The following is a 20,300-nucleotide window of genomic DNA, read 5'->3' as shown; positions in this document are numbered from 1 at the left end:
ATTATTAAAAAATAAAACAAACAATTCGACAAGATGTTTTATTTCAACCACCACATTCGATAATTATAAACAAACTTATAGAAACAAAGTATAGACTAGAAATATATGAAATCTATAGTTTGAAAGAAGTTTATTGGACGAAACATTAATCTGCAAAATTAAAAAAAAAAGTCATTTCCAAGACGTAATCAAATAAAAAAAAACTTTTAAAAAAGCAAAAAGTCCAATAAACCTCTTTATTATAACTTAAAAGAGAAACATCAATTCCATAACAAAACAACAAAATATTTCCTCCGCCACATTTCGACTAGTGTCTAACGATGGCAATATTTTTAACATGCCATCTCCATAAAAACAAAACATTTCGCGCCAAAACAACTGTCATATAAAACAATCTGACGTTTCTAAAGACCATAGAGATATTTTTTCAATAGAAGCGATTTGACAGTTTTCATAAATACCTAAAAACGAGTGTTACCTCATTCCACAATAGGAAAAATATTCCGAACGAACCATCGGGAAAAACTATTAAAATAAACAATTACTACAGCATTTTTTTTAATTGAATATTTCTCGTCGCTTCACTATTTTGGCAAATTTATTTAGCCACTTATTTGTCACCTTTTAATTAAAAATCTAAGGAACTCCTTTAGTTAAACTATTTCAATATAAGCATATCTAGCAATAAAAACCGTAAGCAAAAATCAACTTAAATATCAATAAAATTTCTGTACATATGGCAACACATTGCACCAATACCGATGACACGTAAAGAGATCAAACATTTCAACAAACTTTACTACTTGACTGTCCTTAATTATAAGTGAAATAAGATATATGCCATACGGGCGGTGCGGCGTCGTTGCGTTAACGTAACGTTTCACTAACCTAATACACAAATTCACGGTAAAGTATAACGTTATGACAAATTCATAACGGTATTATTATCATTCTAAAAAAGTGCTCCTAATCGTAAATATGAGCAAGTTATCCTGTTTTGTGCTACCCTTGATAGGGAAAAGGCCAGACGTGGGCGATGGAAGAGGGGGCAGCCCTCCTACAATCTATAATATACAAAATAATACGGTTTCTACAATCCCTGGGGACTCACAGATTACTCAAAAACAAAGTCACGTTTTCATTAAAAAAAAACCATTTTCTTTAGCATATTTTAAAAACATTGCTATCTCCCCCTTAATAAACAGCATGCTTCCCACCCTATACTGTCTGCTAGCTACGCCCACGAAAATGCAATCACTTTTTTTTTTATTTGGAAAGAATCATATTTGGAAATCGCAACGCCCGTGTGGCATCTATTTATAAAACTAACCTAAAACCTTTCCCTGAACAAGCAACAAATATATTTTTTACGAGAACTTTTTTGAGCACTGTACAAACAAACATATTAGGCCCTTAATATCTAGATATCGGATTTTTTTTTATTATTTGATATGCGAATGAATAAAAACTCCAATAAAAATTGTATAGCCTGACCAAGAAATCCTCTCCTGGAGTAATTTTTATCTGCTTTTTACATTGACAAAGAGATTAATTCTCTAATATAAGTATGGAAAAGTAATTTATGTCATTGGTCAGGCTATAGTTGTTAAAAATAATTTTTGAAATTCAATTTCGCATTAATTTTAGACAACAATATTTGTTTTAAATTTTACTATCTACACTACTTATTTAAAAAGTTTGAACTTTTAAACTATTTTTTTCATTTAAATGGATAAGTAGTTATTCTACAAACAGACAAACACTATATAACATATACAGGGTGATTCTTAACGGACGCTTCGCAAGCTTTACGGAAGTAGGGGACCTCTAGCTACCATTTGAGCGCAAAATATGTCTGATTTTTTGTAGTTTTTAAGTGATTTAATTTGTCCAAAATAATGTACTTACAGTGGACATTTTTATTCTTTTAAAGAAGCCTAATAATTCTACTTACGTTCCGTTATGCCTTTTTCGAATACATCACATGAGAACCAAATAAAAAATAATAAAAAAAATCTTGAAATATATATTTTTTTAACTATAGAAAATTGGGCAACTTTAAGCTTAAAGTATAGTTATTAAGGTTACTTACACAACTTAACTTCCATTAAGAATCACCCTGTATTGGTGACAAGCGAGGCTTTAAGCTTTGAAAGACGAATTTTGGCAAGATATAATTTTCAAATATATACAAACAATTTTTAAAAACAAACATTAGCACCAAGTTTGAAACGCAGCAGCGTTAAAACATATTGCAAACAAAATATTTAATATTGCAACATTCTTTGCATAGACAAATCCTTACGACAATGAAAACTTCCACAAATCTACGAAGAAATTATTTTAAAAATCACATTTATCCTAAGTTTTTAAAATTACCATTTGTAATAAAATTTTGTACTGAAAAACGGCCGATTATTATTCCCCCCTTTTTTCCCATCGCACCATAGATTAAAACTTTGATTCTAGACTTCACAGAATTTTATTAGGTACTATAGTTTCAAGAGATTTTAAAACGATTTTGATAGCATTAAAAAAAGGAAAATTCTAAATATTTTTGATAACAAAAATTTCCATGTAAATAATCAAAGGAATCTTTTAAAAGGAATGTCAAAGACTAACAGATTATAAAATTCCATAAAATGAAGAACAAAGTCAATCTATGGTTAGATCTTCCAATCTATTCTACGATCACATTATGCCAACTGATCACAGATTTTTAAACCCTGACACTTCGTTGCCGCTACTAATTTCATAGATGCCAATTATTATTTCTTAATTTCAAATCTTTAATCAAAAGTCCATAAATTAATTAAGTTTTTAAATTGGTTAATTAAGTTATTATTTTATTATGTGAGAAGATTAAAGTAATTTAGTAACATTTTCTAATTAAACATTTTTTTGTAGCGGCAACCTTTTCCAAAACCATCCCAATATCCTATCTATCCCTTCCCATTATTCAAATCCATAAAGATATTAACTATAATTGTATATAATAAATGACATACATATCTCAATTAAATAATATAAACAAATTGTATATATAACTTACTAACATCTTTTTACTCTCCCTTAAACTTCTGTCTATGGAGGACATTGATGGACCATAGACAATTACATCATTCCAATTAGAATTAAAAACAAAATTAAGACTTATGTAACACTACAACTTATGTAACCTCAAAATGGTTTAAATCATAAATCTTTATTTCGGCGCCAATTCTCAAGTGACGCCTGCGCCATCTTGTTTTTATGGCGCCATTTAAACGTCACAAATTTAAAAACAAAGATAATCAAATTTAATAAGTGAATCAACAATTTTTAAACTGAAATAAACCATATTTTATAGCTAAATTTACTCAAACACTTTAAGAAATTGTAAAAATGTTTTAGACAAATGTTAAAGTTGTAAAACCATCATTTTAGACTTTATTGCTTTGCAATAAGAACTATTTTACAATATCAAGTGTTACCTTAAGTTGATTTCGTGTCTTTTTCTTGCTTCTTTATTTCCTCAGATTCAATATGAGACATTGTCATATGACGTCTGAAATAAAACATTAATTTGAAACATAAAACAAACTAGATACCGCCCGCGACTCCGTCTACGCAGAATTAAAAAAAAAACATTAGCAAGTAGCCAGTGTTCTTCCAGACTTATTTCTAGATCTGTGGCAAATTTCATCAAGATCCGTTGATCCATAGAGATATACTAGCTGTTCCCATGCGACTTCATCCGCATTAAATTATAAAAATTTCATTTTATTGTTCACATTTGTAAATGTCATAACATGATGTCAAACCATTGCAACCTTGCTTCCTTGATGTTGGCAACAACTTATGGTCTCTTTCCCACATTAGGGGTTTTATTCAAAATATTTACCCCTAAGTTTAACGGCGTGAAAATATATAGCCTAAAGCGTGACCTTAGTGTAGGGATTTTTATTAAAAAAAGAGTTATTCGAAAACATGCTGTGATTGTCGACATCTTAGGCAAGAAAGAAGTGTTTACGCTTTATTATATTAGTATAGAAGCATAGATAATACCAAACTTCCAAACAAACTTTCCCATTAAGGACATTACAAGCTTTCGCCCGCGACTTCGTCGTGGTATGGAAGAAATAAATAAAAAGTGGTCTATGTTTTCTTATAGACTATCCTCTAAATCTATGACAAATTTCTTCAAGATCTGATCAGCAGATTAGGATACAAACATCCAGCACATTCTCATTTATAATATTACTAAGAATATTAGTAATATAAGTACTTTTCTAGTGGTTTTAGCCCTAGGCGATTTCTGAACCGCCCTTTAACATTAAAACAAACCCTTACAAAGAATAAAGGACGAGAAGATTTCCATACGCTCATTTTAAACGCCCTGGACGCCCCTTCTTCCTAACCTAACGCCCCTATTAGTAAGATACAATTTCGACAAATGGGCGAATTCTTACCTCAATCCTCTTTCTCCGCGAAATGATAAACTGCAAAGCGAACATTGATTCCATAGCTGACGGTCTGGTATTGGTTTCTCACTGGGTTTTATAGGAACATTCTTAACTTGTGGCACCGATTTACTTGGTTTATTTTCGTTCTGTTGATACTTTTGTGTTGATTTGGGTTTCTGTTTTGAATCTAGAAGAAAATATGGTCTCAAAATATGAAACGATAATAGTTTCAATAAAAGTAATTATATAAAATACTAGCCGATACCCGCGACTTCGTCCGCGTGGTATTAGAAAACATACGAACTATATAAATAACAAAAATCTACGTATCCCGGGAACCGGACATTTCTCGGGGATGAACCTTATCCCATGTGTACTCCACACTTTGTTTTATATCTGTGACAAATTTCAATAAGATATGCTGAACCGTTGCAAAATGATCGAGTAAACATTAAAAAACTAAATTAATAAATCCCAAGGGAAGCGTAAATAATCCCGGGATAAAAAGTAGCCTATGTGTTCTTCCAGACTATGCTCTACATCTATGAAAATTTTAAAATTCAGCAATTAAGGCCACAAACTGTAACATCCATCTAAAATTTTCGCATATAACCCTAGTAAGAATTAGGATTATACATTTATGTACCAAACATAAAAAAACCTCACTAAAACTACTCAAAGAAAAAAATGGTCCTTCAAGTCGGATTTACCTTTAGCCACAATAACAATATTAGGCACACCCATTATACTGTCAGGTGATTCACTTTGACTATTCCTTGTGTCAAAGTCAACTCGGCTGAGTGGTATCGCTTCATCACTGGAACAGTCACTGTCAGTTATCGTCTTATTTGACTGGTGCTTCTTTACACGCTTCCTGAATCTGAAAAAAAGATTTTCAAGCTAAACACCTTTAAAATGTTTTCCTGCAGCTTATAGGTAACATTCAATAGCTAATGTATTTTAAATGCACAATAATGAAGGCCTTTGCTTCTGTCTTCCTCTTTTCCAGTTATTTGGGGTCGGATTTCCTCGTCCTAAGTCTCCAGACAGCACGAATCTTAGAGGCTTGTTCGTCAAGGTTTAAATCTATCATGTCCGTTTGGATCATTCGTCAATGAAGGCCTTTGCTATTGACTAATGATTTGTTCCCAGCAATCTTGTCTATGCTATTATAATAAAGTGTAAACACACACTTCTTTGTTGCCTAAGATGTCAGCAATTACACCATATTTTTGTATAACATTTTTTTTAATAAAAAGCCCTACGCTTACGTCACGCTTTAGGCTATATATTTTTACGCCATTAAACTAAGGTAGTAAATATTTTGGATAAAAACCCTAATGTGGGAAAGAGACCATAATTTGCTGCCAACATCAAGGAAGCAAAATTGCTATGCTCTGTCATCATATCATGTCTGTCATATTGACATTTGCAATTGAATTTGACAAATATAATCAATACAACAATTTTCATAATTTAATGCGAATGAAGTCGCATGGGAAAAGCTAGTCCCTATATAAGTTTTTGTCCCTATATAATTTTTTTTTTTCAATTTCCTTCTCTCTCTTTTACTAAATAGTGCGCCTCATTATTATTTCGATGATTTCGCAAGAACAACAATATTGAAGATAATTAAAAGTAATAAAAGATTGGAATTTTGTATAGCAGCTAAATAGATAGACAGAAACCAGTATATATCTTCAATTTATTTACATAAATTAAATAGCATGATAATACTTAGCCTATACCACGTCGTAAATGTAAGGATTTTTATTAACACCTTAGGTGTATCTTTTTGTCATAGTGTCTGGAACTCTGTGTTTTGTGGCAATTTGAAATGAACTATTTCCCAAGCCACATGTATCTAAATGACACATGGATAGAAATCCAAAGAAAAAAGGGAATAAAAGGGTGTGAAAAACAATACATGATATACTAGCTTTCGCACGCGACTCCATTCGCGTGGAATTAAAAAAAAACAAAAGTGAGTAGCCTATGTGTTCCAGACTGTCCTCTATGTCTATGCCACATTTCAAATTCTTTTCAGCCGTTTAGACTACAAACTCCAACAAACATCCATCCATCTAAACTTTCGCATTTATAACATTAGTAAGATCATGTAGTTTTAAACACATTCCAACAAAAAAATTGTGTTTTTAAAACACTCTTAGGGACTGGCGCTGAGAGAAAAAAGAATTAATCAAAAATAAACTGTGATTACTGACATCCTACATAAGTAGTGTGTCTACACTTTATTATATTAGTATAGTTAAGTATTCAAAAATGTTCAAAAATTCAAGTAGCGGTAGTACTCACCGTTTCCTAGGTCTCTTGTAAACTGGAGTTGGCTTATTGAGTTTTGTTTCTTCGTTGTTATTATTATTGATGTATTTCTCACACTTGCTGATGGCTCTTTCCTGGTCAGTACTACTGGATAGGGAGCTCTTATCGCAGGCAAACAGATCGGTTTCATTACTGAGTTCATTGCTGTTTATAGATCTTTGATCGCTGAAAGACGAAGTAGGAGGGAATTTACCACTAAAAATCCCTTCGGGAGCTTCAAGTCTCACGTTTTTTGTACTAAATTATGTTTCTATCTTACTAATATCATAAACTAACTTTCGCCTGCGACTCTGTTCACATAAAATTAACAAAAGTATGTAGTCTAAGTGTTCTTCCAGATTATTCTCTACTTCTATGCCAAATTTAATTAAGATCCATTTAGAAGTTTAGGCTACAAACTAACACACATCCATCCATCTAAACTTTCGCATTTATTAGTAAGATGAGAAAGTTTAGATGAATGTTTGTTACAGTTTGTAGCCCAAACTGCTGAACAGATCTTGATGAAATTTGTCATAAATGTAGACATTAGTTTAGTAAGACAAAAAGACTACTTGCTTTTTTATATTTTATTAAATGCAGTTGCGAGCAAAAGCTTGTAGGTTATGCTACATGGTTATTGCATTTTACTTCATAACGAAAGCCACAGCCTGTAATAGGGGAGGTACAGAAAGTAGATGATTTCCTTTTTATTTTGCTTTTTAAAATATGAAAAACATTCTTACCTACAATCTGATATATCACTTTGTGATCCAGTTTGAAGTTTTTTGATTTGAAAAGTTATATTTATCCTTTTATATATCTCTTCAGTAATATTACGACATTTTTCCTTAGGATTGAGTGTTTCGCCGGGAGTTTTCGACCAAACAGCATCTTGTACGGTCGACATTTTTTTTCCAATTGGAATCTTATAGTATTCTTATTTGTTGGCCATTTCTATTGAAATAATATAATTAAAACGAGATACTTTAATCGTCTTTAACATCTTGTACACTAATATGTGCAAACTAAAGTGGCAATGTAAAAATGGCGGGATTTGACCAAATATTATGCTGGAAACGATGTTAACTGTGCCACTGTTAAAGTATGTAATTATTTATTCAATTCTTAAATGTTGAAATCGAAAATTTTCCTTCAACGTTGCGACACTTCTTGTATTTAAAAACAAAGGGTCGTCAATCAAATAATGGCACACAAGTCATTTATAGAATGTCAATTGCTTAACTATGTGTATAAATAAGACTAGATATAATAAATGGTTCCTGCACTCTTAAAGAGCACAATTCAACAATAACATAAATAACACTAAAAACTAAATTAAAATCACAATAGCATTTGCGGTGTTTTTTTATTGCAAGTTTTTTGACATTTTAAATTTAGTGTTGCTTGACGTTAATTGCTCATAATTTTAAAATGAAAAACCACTTTCCGGAGGCAACACATTAATACTCTTTTCGCGAAGTTAAATGTGTTGTTTGAGATTAACAAGTAGGAAAATGTATTACGTACTGTTATTCGACTTACATTAAGGATATTAAACACTTTAGGCGTAAGTTCAGTACTAAAGCACACTTTTACTGCTCCTGTGAAACAAAGGAAATGATTTTCGATTGATAAAAATTGAGTTGGAAGGATGTTATTAAAAACGTTGGATCTTGTCTATTGATTTTCAAATAAAGTGAATTAAATAAACAAAATTTCAGGTGCGTAATTATTACTGCGTATTAATTAATTAATCAACTAAATTTATGAAGAAATGAAAAATGTTTAAACATAGTTTTCATATTTCCGAACGGAAATAAAATGTCTGTGACGTTTATGGTATGTATTCCCGCTTTATTTTGACATAAGAATATTTTATGTTTTGTACTTTTGTATTGTAGCAATTAATTTAGTTATTAGTTTAATATGTGTTTACTATGAATTTGTTTAAGATTGTATTTCATATTAAAATGGCAATTTATACAACATTTTAATCGTGGACTTGTAATAGGAAGCAAATATGTCTTGTAAAAAGGGTGGCAAAACTAAAAAGCATTTACTCTTAGCTAAGTTAGCCGCTGATGATATTGGTTCTTGTTCATTTTGTAATCGTAATATTGACGATGAAACTATTTACGGCAAATTGTATGTAATCGGTGATATTTACTGCCATTATTTCTGTGTCGTAAGTATTAATCTTTTATTAACATTGTGGTGTTTTTAGACGAAAAAAAACTGATATGCATTTGTAATGTATGAATATAAATTAGTGATTGGACTCGAGTGATTTTTTTTTCACTCGAGTCACTCGGTACTGGTAACTTTCTCACTCGAATGCCACTCGAGTGAAGATTTTAAAACCAATAAAACAATGTTAATTTAACATAAAAAAATCATTTTCGCATTAACGTAAAAGTTACTCAAAAAATCTACAAAATGTGTAAAAATAGTATTTTCCTTTGAACTAAACCTGTCTACATAATCAAGAAACCTCTTATATCAACTATTAGTTGAAATTATATAGTGTACTACTAATAAGTTCTTATCCATTTTAATTAATTCTAACAAGTAATTTTCATGAGATCCAAATATGAACAGTTTTATTATGTTCTTACAATCTAGTTAATAAACATTTTTTAAGATAATAATAACATTTTTAAAATTAACTTAAATGAAGCTTAAATAAACTCAACAAAAGAACAGAAATAGTATAATTTTAAAAAGATAACAAATTTAACTGAAATTGCTGTAAGAATTTCTTACTCCGCTTGGTATAAACCAACAAAGTGGTTACGAGTCTCTCGTAATTTGAGTCAACTCGAGTTGTCAAAAGTTTCACTTGTGTCCGAGTAAGATAAAAATGACTTGAGTCACTCGAGTAAAAAGCAACTCGACTCCCATCACTAATATAGAACAGAGAGATATGTCAAGTCATTGCCAAATGTATGCCATAATTTACCTTTAACTTTGGGCTGAGGAGATTGTGTATAAATAAATATATTACAAGGAACAATACAAAAACATGACTTTTTTCTATAGAAATGTATAATGATCTCAGAGTTATGTATTATTGTACACTTACAGCCTTACAAATAAATGTGGTATTAAGTTAAACTTAGGAATAAACTAAGTATAAGCAAAATTTGTACTAATATTTACTTATACTCAGTTTATTTCTAAATTTGACTTTATACCACATTTATTTGTAAGGGTGTTAGTGTTAGGTGCAGAAAGCCACAGTTTTAAAGAGATTGTTTTTAAGTTGGAACACTACCAGTTTCATTACAATCCAAAGTATAGTTGATCATTTTGTATTTGAATTTTCTAATGTGCCTAAAATATTGTTCCATGTACTATTAGTTTGTTATCACCGCTATATTATTTTATTTTTAATGTTTCAGTTGTTATCTTGCTGTTTGATACAAAAAGGTAAAGACAATGAAGGTTTATTTGGCTTCTTATATCCTGATATTGCAGCTGAAATAGAGAGAAGTAAAAAACATGTAAGTGCTATTTATGTAATACTAGCTGTTGTCCACAACTTGTCCGCATGGAATTTAAAAAAAAGTTATTATATGTGTTACAGACTCTACACCAAAGACAAATTTCATCAAGATCCGTTTAGCAGTTTAGGCTACAAACTGTCAGATCTAAACTTTCGCATTTCTATTAATGTTCAGTGCTCCTGCAACTCAGTGGGGAAGCTGCATGGAGGGGACCCTTTTAGCACTTGTCCGTCCCCTGCGCGCCTTCACACCGCGTTTTGTTACTTTTATTTACAATAAACTATTTGACTGCCAGTATCATTTTACAGATTTTTCCTAACCGTCACCCCGCTCTGTCCCCACGTGATAATAAAAACTTTCATCTGTCCCACCTTTTAGTCCCACTATCACCAATAAGGTGACAGATGGAACCGTCATAAAATAAAATAAGCACCAACTGACCCCTTGTCGCGCAACGTGGGACGGATGAAACTTTATTTTCATCTTCACGTGGGGACAGCAGGGTGACGGTTGGTTATAATCCCGTTCAACTGCCCCAGAGGATATACATTCCATCCTATAAACAATTAGTTAGGTGAATTTAAAATTTTCATGAGTCTTCTATGATATTACAGAAATGTTCGTATTGTGGTAAAGAGGGTGCTACATTAGGGTGCTCCGTGACACAATGCAGGAAACAATTTCATTTACCTTGTGGAAGGGAAAAGGACGCTGTTTCACTGTTTTATGGTAATTATAAGTAAGTATTGTTACCAATCATTATCGAATAATAGTTTTTCAAGATAAAAACACACTAATGTATTAACATTCTCAATCTTTGCTTAGTATGATGGGTATAGGAAGAGGAAATATCTTTAGTGTGTCCCCTCCCCTGACTAATCATTCTTTTTAGGTATATAATTAACAATGTCAGTCATGTTTATAATTAATGTTTGTAGTAAAGGAATTAACACTAAAAACCTTTGTTCTTTAAAAAAAGGTCTATTCAGTAATGAGTTACAGGGTGTTCGAAATGGTAGCTAACAAAAATGCTGTACTTTTTTCTCTTTCTATACGATCACGAAATTACAAATAATTTTAAAATGTTGGTTACAGTTTTTCCCAAACCAGTATTTCTAAAATTAAGGAAAATACTAAGTATATATTATTAAAAAACAAAGATTTTTACATTATTACATGGTTTTTTACAGATCTTTTTGTCAATTGCATGCACCAAGACAGAAAATCAATAGCGAAATAATGACCAAAGTCAGAGAAAGGACATTAGGACAGAGAAAGTCTAAAGTGAAAGAGACAGCTATAGTTGAGGAAAATACGGAAATAAATCATGTAAATGGTATGTACATTGAAGGAATTAAGATAGTCTGTTTGTTTACTCTTATTAATATATCTATTGTGGGCAGTTGGCAGGGTAGGGGAAATACATTTTTTGTCAACAGAAAGCAATATTAATTTATTTTAGATGCATGTGATTGTTACCATCTCTTTATAATAATGTAACTAATTTACTTAGAGAAAAAAATTTAGAAAAAACATCTGTATTGTACTAAAAAAGTCATATTTTGTGAACATTATGTATATGCGACACTTGTAACGGAAACCAATTGATTCTTTTGTCTGTTTGTTTGTTCTAAATAATCTCCGAAAAGGCTGCACCGATTTTGACTGGACTTATACTGGGAGTTAGTTTATGTTTGTAGGAGTAACTTAGGCTATTTTTTAATACTAGCTGTTGCTCGCGACTTGGTCCTCGTTAAATTATAATATAATAAAATAAGCCTATATTACTCAGATAAATTACCTTTCTAACTCTGAAAGAATTTTGAAATCTTTATTTATTTATTTATTTATACAAACAAACATACAATATCACAATTCAAATATAATTTTACAAATACGTTTCTCACTTTTTTTTACTTTTAATTTTAAATTCGGTATTTTGTTCAATTATATGTATATCCTTGGCTCCTTTACTAGGTTAATCCCCTGTATTAAAGGAGCCAATGACTTCCCTTAATTTGTGTAATGTTATAACAAAATCCAAAAAAACAAAATAGATTCAGTAATTCGCCATTATTTCATATTAATTAATAATAAAAACTTATTAGTTAGGTATGTATGTAGGTGTAGGTGTGTGCATGTGCTAGAATGTGTGTTTGTGTGTTGGCGCAATAGTTTGAGTTATTTCAATACATACAAAAATACAAATCTTTCCTGTTTATAATATTACTATAGATAATACTTGATTCTATCTGTTTAATTTTCAGATACACAAGTATGTGTAATATGCTATGAGGCAGTTGATGCGGGACCCTCTGTTAATACTTTCTGGCCACCCTGTTGTGCGAGGGATGCATGGTTTCATAGGAATTGTTTACAGGTATACTAGAAAACTTTGTTTTATTATTTACATTCCTTAAAACGGATTATTCTCAACCGTCACCCCGCTGTCCCCACGTGGAAGTATAAAGTATTATCCGTCCCACCTTTTAGTACCATCAATAAGGTGACAGATGGAACCGTATGATAATAATTTCCAACCGTCCCCTAGCCGCAAAAGGTGGAATGGATAATTTTTTCTATTCTCATCTGTCCCCACCCATATAAACAGGACATTTACCCTTCCTATGCATCTCCACCGTCAAATCCACTTTCCTTTCCCATTTTTTCCTTATAAGAAAAGGGTAGTAAGAGAAAGGGACTTTATTAGTCCTCCGGCACCACACTCATCAGACAAAACACGGAATTACTTCCACTTCACGCCTGTCTGTGTGGTCGTGGTATTATTACATATGGTGGTATATATTACAGCTCGGCTATCATATTTTTTAAAAAATCATTCGTATCGAAATTTATAACAATATGTTTTTGTCAACAGCGTATGGCTTTGAGTGCTGGCATCCATTATTTGAAATGTCCTCTTTGTAATGACAAAGAAATATTCCTACAGTCGGTTATTACACAAGGATATTACGTTCCCGATAGGTAAGTGTTGCCATTACTCATTATTCATTATTAACTTGAACAACTTAGATAATAATTTCTAATTTTCTGTTACTTGTTCTTGTATAATCTTTTTTGTGTTTGATATTGTTTCATTTTCCATTGAAACTATTGTAAATTTTTTCTAAAAAGGGGGGGGGGACCTTTCCCTAAAGTAGACTTCACAAATTTTTTACCTATATGTGCATCACGATGTTTTTCTTTATAGTAAATACGGTAAATTATGTATATCTGAAACTAGAAAAATCAATAATCACACACAGCGGGATTCAAACTTAAGACCTGTAGATTACAAGTGCTTACCTCTGAGCCAATGACGCTTAGATTTTCCTATGATATCCCGATTCCAATAATTATTAAAACATGAAATGTAACAATATTTCGGGTGTTTAAGTAGGTTTTGTACTGTTATTTTTACGTAAGGGAAGGGTAAAGACATTTTTTCTGTGTCTCTCTTTTGAAGATTAAAATGAGGCAATGGTAAAAGAAATTATGTAATAATAATGAAAACATTATTGAAATCGCCCCAGTTTTTGAGTTAACCCATTACAAAAATACCCTTCTCTTTGTCTACAAAAGGGACGCGTCATGGGAGTTAGAGGTCGGCGCTTTCTCAGAGATGTATGACAGAGTAATCAGCTGCAACGCGGCGCAGTGCCGCTGCCCGCAGGGTAGGGGACATGATTCTGATAATAATGGGTAAGTTTGATATTTATGGATAAATGACAATTATAACTTAACAGTAACGTAACGTAACTTAACGGTAACTTTGACGGTAATTGGTAAATTTGTCCATAATGGGTCACAGATAATAATGGGTAACTTTGACAATTATGGGTAACTGACATAAAAGTTTGACTATTATGAGTAACTTTGATAGTAATGAGCAACTGACAGTGATAGGTAACTTTGACAGTTATAGGTAACTTTGACAGTGATGGACAACTTTGACAGTGATGGTAACTTAGACAGTGATAGGTAACTTTGACAGTAATAGGTAACTTTGACAGTGATGGGTAACTTTGACAGTAATATGTAACTTTGACAGTGATAGGTAATTTTGACAGTAATAGGTAACTGACAGTGATGGGTAACTTTGACAGTAATAGGTAACTTTGACAGTAATGGGTAACTTCGACAATACTGGGTTATTTTGAAAATAATTGGCAACTTCGATAGTATTAGGTAACTTAGACAATTTTGGTTAACTGACAATTATGGGAAACTTTCATTAATGGATAACTTTGACAGTAATGAACATTGAACTGTGTAAATGGATAGGTGATTTTTTATAAATGGGCAAATTGATTTCATAGGAAACACGCAAGAGGTAACTAGTAAAAAAAATTGTTTTTAAGAGAATATTGATTAAGAGACATAGGGTATGAGTAATTTTTAATGAAAGACCCATCTTTTTTTTAGTTTTCCATATTGATATAAGATCCCCCCCCCCAGTGTTCCCTCTTAAATATACAATGTACTTCACATAATGTCATAGGTTAAGATAAAAAAATATAAGAAAATAACTCTGACTCTACTTCTGACGCTATTTAAATAATTTAATAATTAACATAGATTAAAATAATTCCAGATCGTGGGAGATAAAGTTGTGCATATTATGCGGGAGTAGTGGCATGCATGAGATATGCATGCGAACTGATGCATGCAATAACTGCGACGACAATTGCAGTAATTGTATTAGTAACAAGAATAGTAGATATATTTGTACAATTTGCGCACCCGCAGCTCCTGAAGATATCGAATTATTAGCTAAAACTATTGAAACAGGTAAGTTTAAAATTAAACTAGTTTTCGCCTGCGATTTCGCATAAAAACACAAGTATCCTATGTGTTCTTTAAGATTATCCTCTACATCTAATTTCATCGAGATTCTTTAAGCAGTTTAGCTACAAACTGACAAACTACTGACTACTGACTACTTTAACAGTGGTAGAGCCCGCTTTAACATCTTCGTACTGTAGCTCACAGCAATACCACGATCACACAGACAGCCGTGAAGTGGAAGCAATTCCGCATACAGTCTGATGAGTGTGGTACCGGAGGACTAACTTTAGCCTCTTTCCCTTTCCACCCTTTTCTTAAGAGGAAAGCATGGAAAGGAAAAATGGATTTGACGGTGGAGACGCATAGGAAGGGTAAATGTCCTCTTTATGTGCGTCTCCTCCGCCAATGAAAAAAATCTATTTATCTAACTAACTATCGCATTTATATTAGTAAGATTTTATCTTAAAGTATTTTATTTCATCCCTTAGTTGTAGTGGGGGAGGTAACTCACCCCCCAGCGGTCAGACGCGGCCCCGCGATGCCATGTCGCATGTCCTTGCGACGAACTAAAGGAATATATAATAGGTAAGTATGTAAAAACCTAAATGAACACCCTAATGATTGACTGAAATCTCCAATTAACTAATTTACCCTTTATAACTTACTGATTTCCTTAATTGACTAACGTTCTAGAGTCCTTAACTGCCTGATTTACTTGTCTCATTGATTTCCCGTCTGAGTGTCGGCACTGACTGACTAATTTCCTTGACTGAGTGACTAATTTCATCGATTACAAACTAATTTCCTTGACTGAGTGACTAATTTCCTTGACTACAAACTAATTTACCTTGATTGAGTGACTAATTTCCACGACTACAAACTAATTTCCTTGACTGAGTGACTAATTTCCTCGACTACAAACTAATTTCCTCGATTAAGTAACTAATTTCCTCGATTGAGTGACGAATTTTCTCGACTACAAACTAATTTCCTTGATTGAGTGTCTAATTTCCACGACTACAAACTAATTTACTCGATTGAGTGACTAATTTCCACGACTACAAACTAATTTCCTCGATTGAGTGATTAATTTCCTCGACTACAAACATATTTCCTTGACTGAGTGACTTATTTCCTCGACTACAAACATATTTCCTCGACTAAGTGACTAATTTCCTCTACTACAAACTAATTTTCTTGCCTGAGTGACTTATTTCCTCGTCTACAAACTGATTTCCTTGATTGAGTGGCTAATTTCCTTGATCGAGTGGCTAATTTCCTTGGTTGAGCGACTAATTTCCTTGATTGAGTGGCTAATTTCCTTGATTGAGTGACTAATTTCCTCGGCTTCAACTGATTTCCTTGACTGAGAGACTAGTTTCCGCCACTACAAACTAATTTCCTCGACTAACTGATTTAAACTTAAAACTTGAGCTATTGGAAATTAATAAATTTCAGTATTTATTTATTAAACAGTATTACTAATAATATAAAACTTTCTATTTCCAGGCCGTCTAGTTCTAATACGTTTAATTTGAAACGCATTGATACAAATAATGAAGATGATAAAGATGGTATGTTTATTTTTTTTTTAAATATCTAAAAAAATTACAAATAGATCTATTTTTTTTTTATAGTATAATATGGCAAAATGTAAAGCGACCGCTGCACATAAACATCCGCAATTGCAGCGCTGCCTACCCTTCATTGACGGAGACGCACATAAAGAGGACATTTCCCCTTCCTATGCATCTCCACCGTCAAATACACTTTTCCTTCCCATCCTTATCTCTTAAGAAAAGGGTGGAAAGGGAAAGGTACTGAAATTAGGTCTCCAACTGTAACTTTAATATGAAATAAGTGCTTTTAAGTTGTTTCTATGTGTTATGTTTACAATATTCTCATTTTCATTTAGTTTTAGTGGTTTTGTCAGGGGAGTAGTTATGGGAAGGGGAAAGACAATTTCTGTTTGTGTTTTTTGTTTAATGGTATTTTTTTGCTATTTCGACGAATTCAGGTTATTGGTTTTGTCAGGGGAGGATTTATGGGAAGGGGAAAGACACAATTTCTGTTTGTGCTTTTTGTTTATTGGTATTTTTTTCGCTTATTCGACGAATTCAGGTTACTGGTTTTGTCAGGGGAGGATTCATGGGAAGGGGAAAGACACAATTTCTTTTATATTTTCAGGTGCTGATAAAATCAATTTGGCTCGTATGGAATTAAATTTAAAACCACCTAAAAGACCGTATTCTTTTATTAAACCTGATTTATTGAATAATATCGATAAAACACTAATATCGCCTTTAAAATTATTAGAAAACGGTTTGTATGAAAAAATCACTGAAATTGAACATTTTGAATTGGATTCCAAAATAATTGATTTGATGTATGAAAAATTTAGAAAACCAAAACCATTGATTGTGAAGAAGAAAATTATCAAGTAAATATTTTTTTATGTTCTCTGAATTAAAAAAGTAAAAAAAAAAAGACTTTTGTACATTTTTCGCATTTTTTTCACAGTGACTTAGTTGAGAATGTTCTAGAAGATTTGAAGAAAGATAAAATCAAATCAACAGAATGTGAAAAATTAATATCTCCAAAGAAAAACATAGAAATAGATATACAGGTAAAATATTACTAGCTATTGCTCACAACTTCGTCCACTTAAAATTAAAAAAAAAACTCATTTTATTCAGCGATATCTTTTTAATGGTAAGGGTTCTTTATATAGGACCAGTAGTTTTTGAGTTATTTCAATACATATAAAAATACAAATCTTACCTCTTTATATAGTATAGATGTGCAGAATTAAAAAAAAAACTAGTTTTTTTAATAATAAATATCTTATAACATTAAGTGATAATTTAGCTTTCTAATGGTGAAAGAATTATTCAAAAAAGTCCAGTAGTTTTTGAGTTTATTCATTACACAAATACTAATATTTTTTACTCCAGAAAGTGTACAAAATAATTTCAATGTTCTCTATATTTTGATTCGTTTTTTTTTATTTTGTCTATACTAATAAAAAAAGGTAAGATTTGTGTTTTTGTATGTATCTGATTCACACAAAAACTACTTTGCATATTTTTTATCTTGCTAATATTATAAATGCGAATTTAAATGGATGGATGTTTGTTAGAGTTTGTTGCCTAAACTGCTAAACGGATCTTAAAGAAATTATGTATAGATGTAGAGGATAGTCTGGAAGAACACATAGGCTACTCACTTTTTTTTAACTCCACGCGGACGGAGTCGCGAGCGAAAGCTAGTTATAAATATTTTCTTTACAGAAAGAAGAGAAAGAAGATTCATTAACAGTAGATTTTAAAGGATTTGATATAAATGAAGCTAACACAGTGAATTTTGAACGAAATATGCAAATAATTGAAAATTTAGAAAAAGAAGATTCAGATATCAAAGATGTTGAAGTATTTTTAACACCAAAAAAATTAAAACCGGTTCATATACAAAAAAACTCAACAATGGAAATATCAGAAAACAATCAAACAGTAAAAATAGATGTTAAAAACGACGAAAATCCAATAGAGAATATTAAAAAAGTGGAAAAAAATATAAAAGAACAATGCGCTTTTAAATTTAATCCGAATAAAGAAGAATTACAAACGGAAATGCAAAATATTGATATCGAAAGTTTTAAAAATCATTATTTAAATGAAGTGGGAAAAGTTAGAAAACGAATCGATAATATAAAAGAAATCAAAACGGCCATGAAAAGGAAATTACCAAGAAAAGAAACTATTACTAAAAAAAAACGAAAAATCAACAAAGAAATTGATTTAGATAGTTCTATCAAACGGAAAAAGATGAAAAAAAGGAAAAAATTGTCTATTAAAAATAAAGATATAAAAATCAAGATTAAATTCAAACACGAACGTTTGAAATTAAGAATAACAGAATCTTCTAGAAAGAAGAAAATACAGAAAATGAAGAAATTAAAACAGTACGTATTAAAATTCTCGCCGGAAAAATCTCGACAGATTTTAGAAAAACCTAAAGAAAAAATTCCAATAAAAAAGAGAAATATAAAAACAGAAAAAACCCCTGACAAATTAATTCAAACATCTTTATATGATTTCTTTAAAAAAAATGATAAAAAAGCTGCATAATATTTTTCAAGTAAACACCTAAAGTAAATAGTATTCGCTATTTTGGCGAATACCACTGACTTCTAAAAGGCAGGCTAAAAATTATTATATTTTGTGTCTACAAAAGTCTGTCTCTAGTAGTCTCTATGTAGTCTCTCAGGCGAGGAAATTAGACAATTTTCGCCATTTTGTCGCTAGTTGCGTTTGGTATACTGACCTATATAAATGGATAGGCTAAGACTTTATTATCATCAAAAAATTTAAGTTGGGTCAAAAAACTTTTCACACCCAAACAATAGCCTATCTATTTATACAGATCAGCGATCGTAACTCATTTGTCCCATGAAAAAGAGTCAAATTCCCTTATGTAATCTCATTTGAGTTATTTTTGGAAAAAATGTGTAAATAGAAGTGAAGTGACATAAGTGTATGAAATGAAGTATTTTTTTTTGTTATTTTTACATATAACTCGACGTGTATCCTTTTGTATATTTTATGTTAGGTTTTGAATGAGTAGTTTTATTTCTTTTATGCATGTTCGTGTTTATATATTAGGTTTATTTACTATTTTTAGACTAGTTATTTAATTGATACTGTCGCTTTAAACTCAGAGCAACACTTCTCGTCAGGACTCTGGATGCGCGCCAAATCCATCCATACGTGTAGTGACATTGACAGCTGTCAGCTAGGGACGTGACGTTTATGCAGATAATCTAGAGTTTCGCCAATTCTACAGCACGGTACTAATTTTGTTCTTAACACTACATTTTTTATTCAATAAACATTTGTTTAAGGTTTTATTTTGTTACGACCAGGAATATAAAATATCTCGATATGTTGCTGAAAAATACAATATAATTTCTTAACACAGTGTTATGTTTAAGAGCCGATTGAAATTCTATTGGATACCATTTATAAAAAAATCTCTCAATTTGTGTAAATATAAGAAAATGTTCTAAATGATGTTAAAACAATGGAATTTTGCATGTTAGTGTCAATTGAATTTCTGTTTTTTGTTTTCATTTTTACCTTATTGGGTTTAGTTAACTTATGAAAATAAAAACTTTTTTGTCATTAAGAATTGTTTTATTTGATACTTGTTCTCGTACTGCTTCATCCACCTTGAACAT

General features: G+C 31.4%; 2 protein-coding genes across 2 annotated transcripts; one reads left to right on the top strand and one right to left on the bottom strand.

The window, feature by feature from the left end:
• Positions 1 to 24: 24 nt before the first annotated feature.
• On the bottom strand, positions 25 to 8,144 carry LOC106108097. Its single transcript, XM_013289182.1, has 5 exons — positions 7,514 to 8,144; positions 6,762 to 6,953; positions 5,156 to 5,325; positions 4,452 to 4,632; positions 25 to 3,547 (listed from the first exon to the last, which is right to left on the bottom strand). Exons 1-5 carry the CDS (start codon positions 7,675 to 7,677, stop codon positions 3,475 to 3,477), a joined length of 780 nt encoding a protein of 259 aa, XP_013144636.1. The 5' UTR covers positions 7,678 to 8,144; the 3' UTR covers positions 25 to 3,474.
• A 485-nt stretch (positions 8,145 to 8,629) lies between these two features.
• Positions 8,630 to 19,804, top strand: LOC106108145. Its single transcript, XM_013289234.1, has 13 exons — positions 8,630 to 8,955; positions 10,172 to 10,273; positions 10,891 to 11,015; positions 11,467 to 11,612; positions 12,544 to 12,656; positions 13,155 to 13,261; positions 13,859 to 13,978; positions 14,871 to 15,067; positions 15,553 to 15,649; positions 16,574 to 16,638; positions 17,252 to 17,504; positions 17,585 to 17,690; positions 18,355 to 19,804. The coding sequence occupies exons 1-13, from the start codon at positions 8,791 to 8,793 to the stop codon at positions 19,189 to 19,191; spliced, it is 2,433 nt and encodes an 810-aa protein (XP_013144688.1). The 5' UTR covers positions 8,630 to 8,790; the 3' UTR covers positions 19,192 to 19,804.
• Positions 19,805 to 20,300: the final 496 nt, after the last annotated feature.

This window comes from Papilio polytes, unplaced genomic scaffold, assembly GCF_000836215.1.
Source record: "Papilio polytes unplaced genomic scaffold, Ppol_1.0 DF821845.1, whole genome shotgun sequence".
NCBI classification, from domain to species: domain Eukaryota; kingdom Metazoa; phylum Arthropoda; class Insecta; order Lepidoptera; family Papilionidae; genus Papilio; species Papilio polytes.
This window is presented reverse-complemented; position numbering and strand designations above follow the sequence as displayed.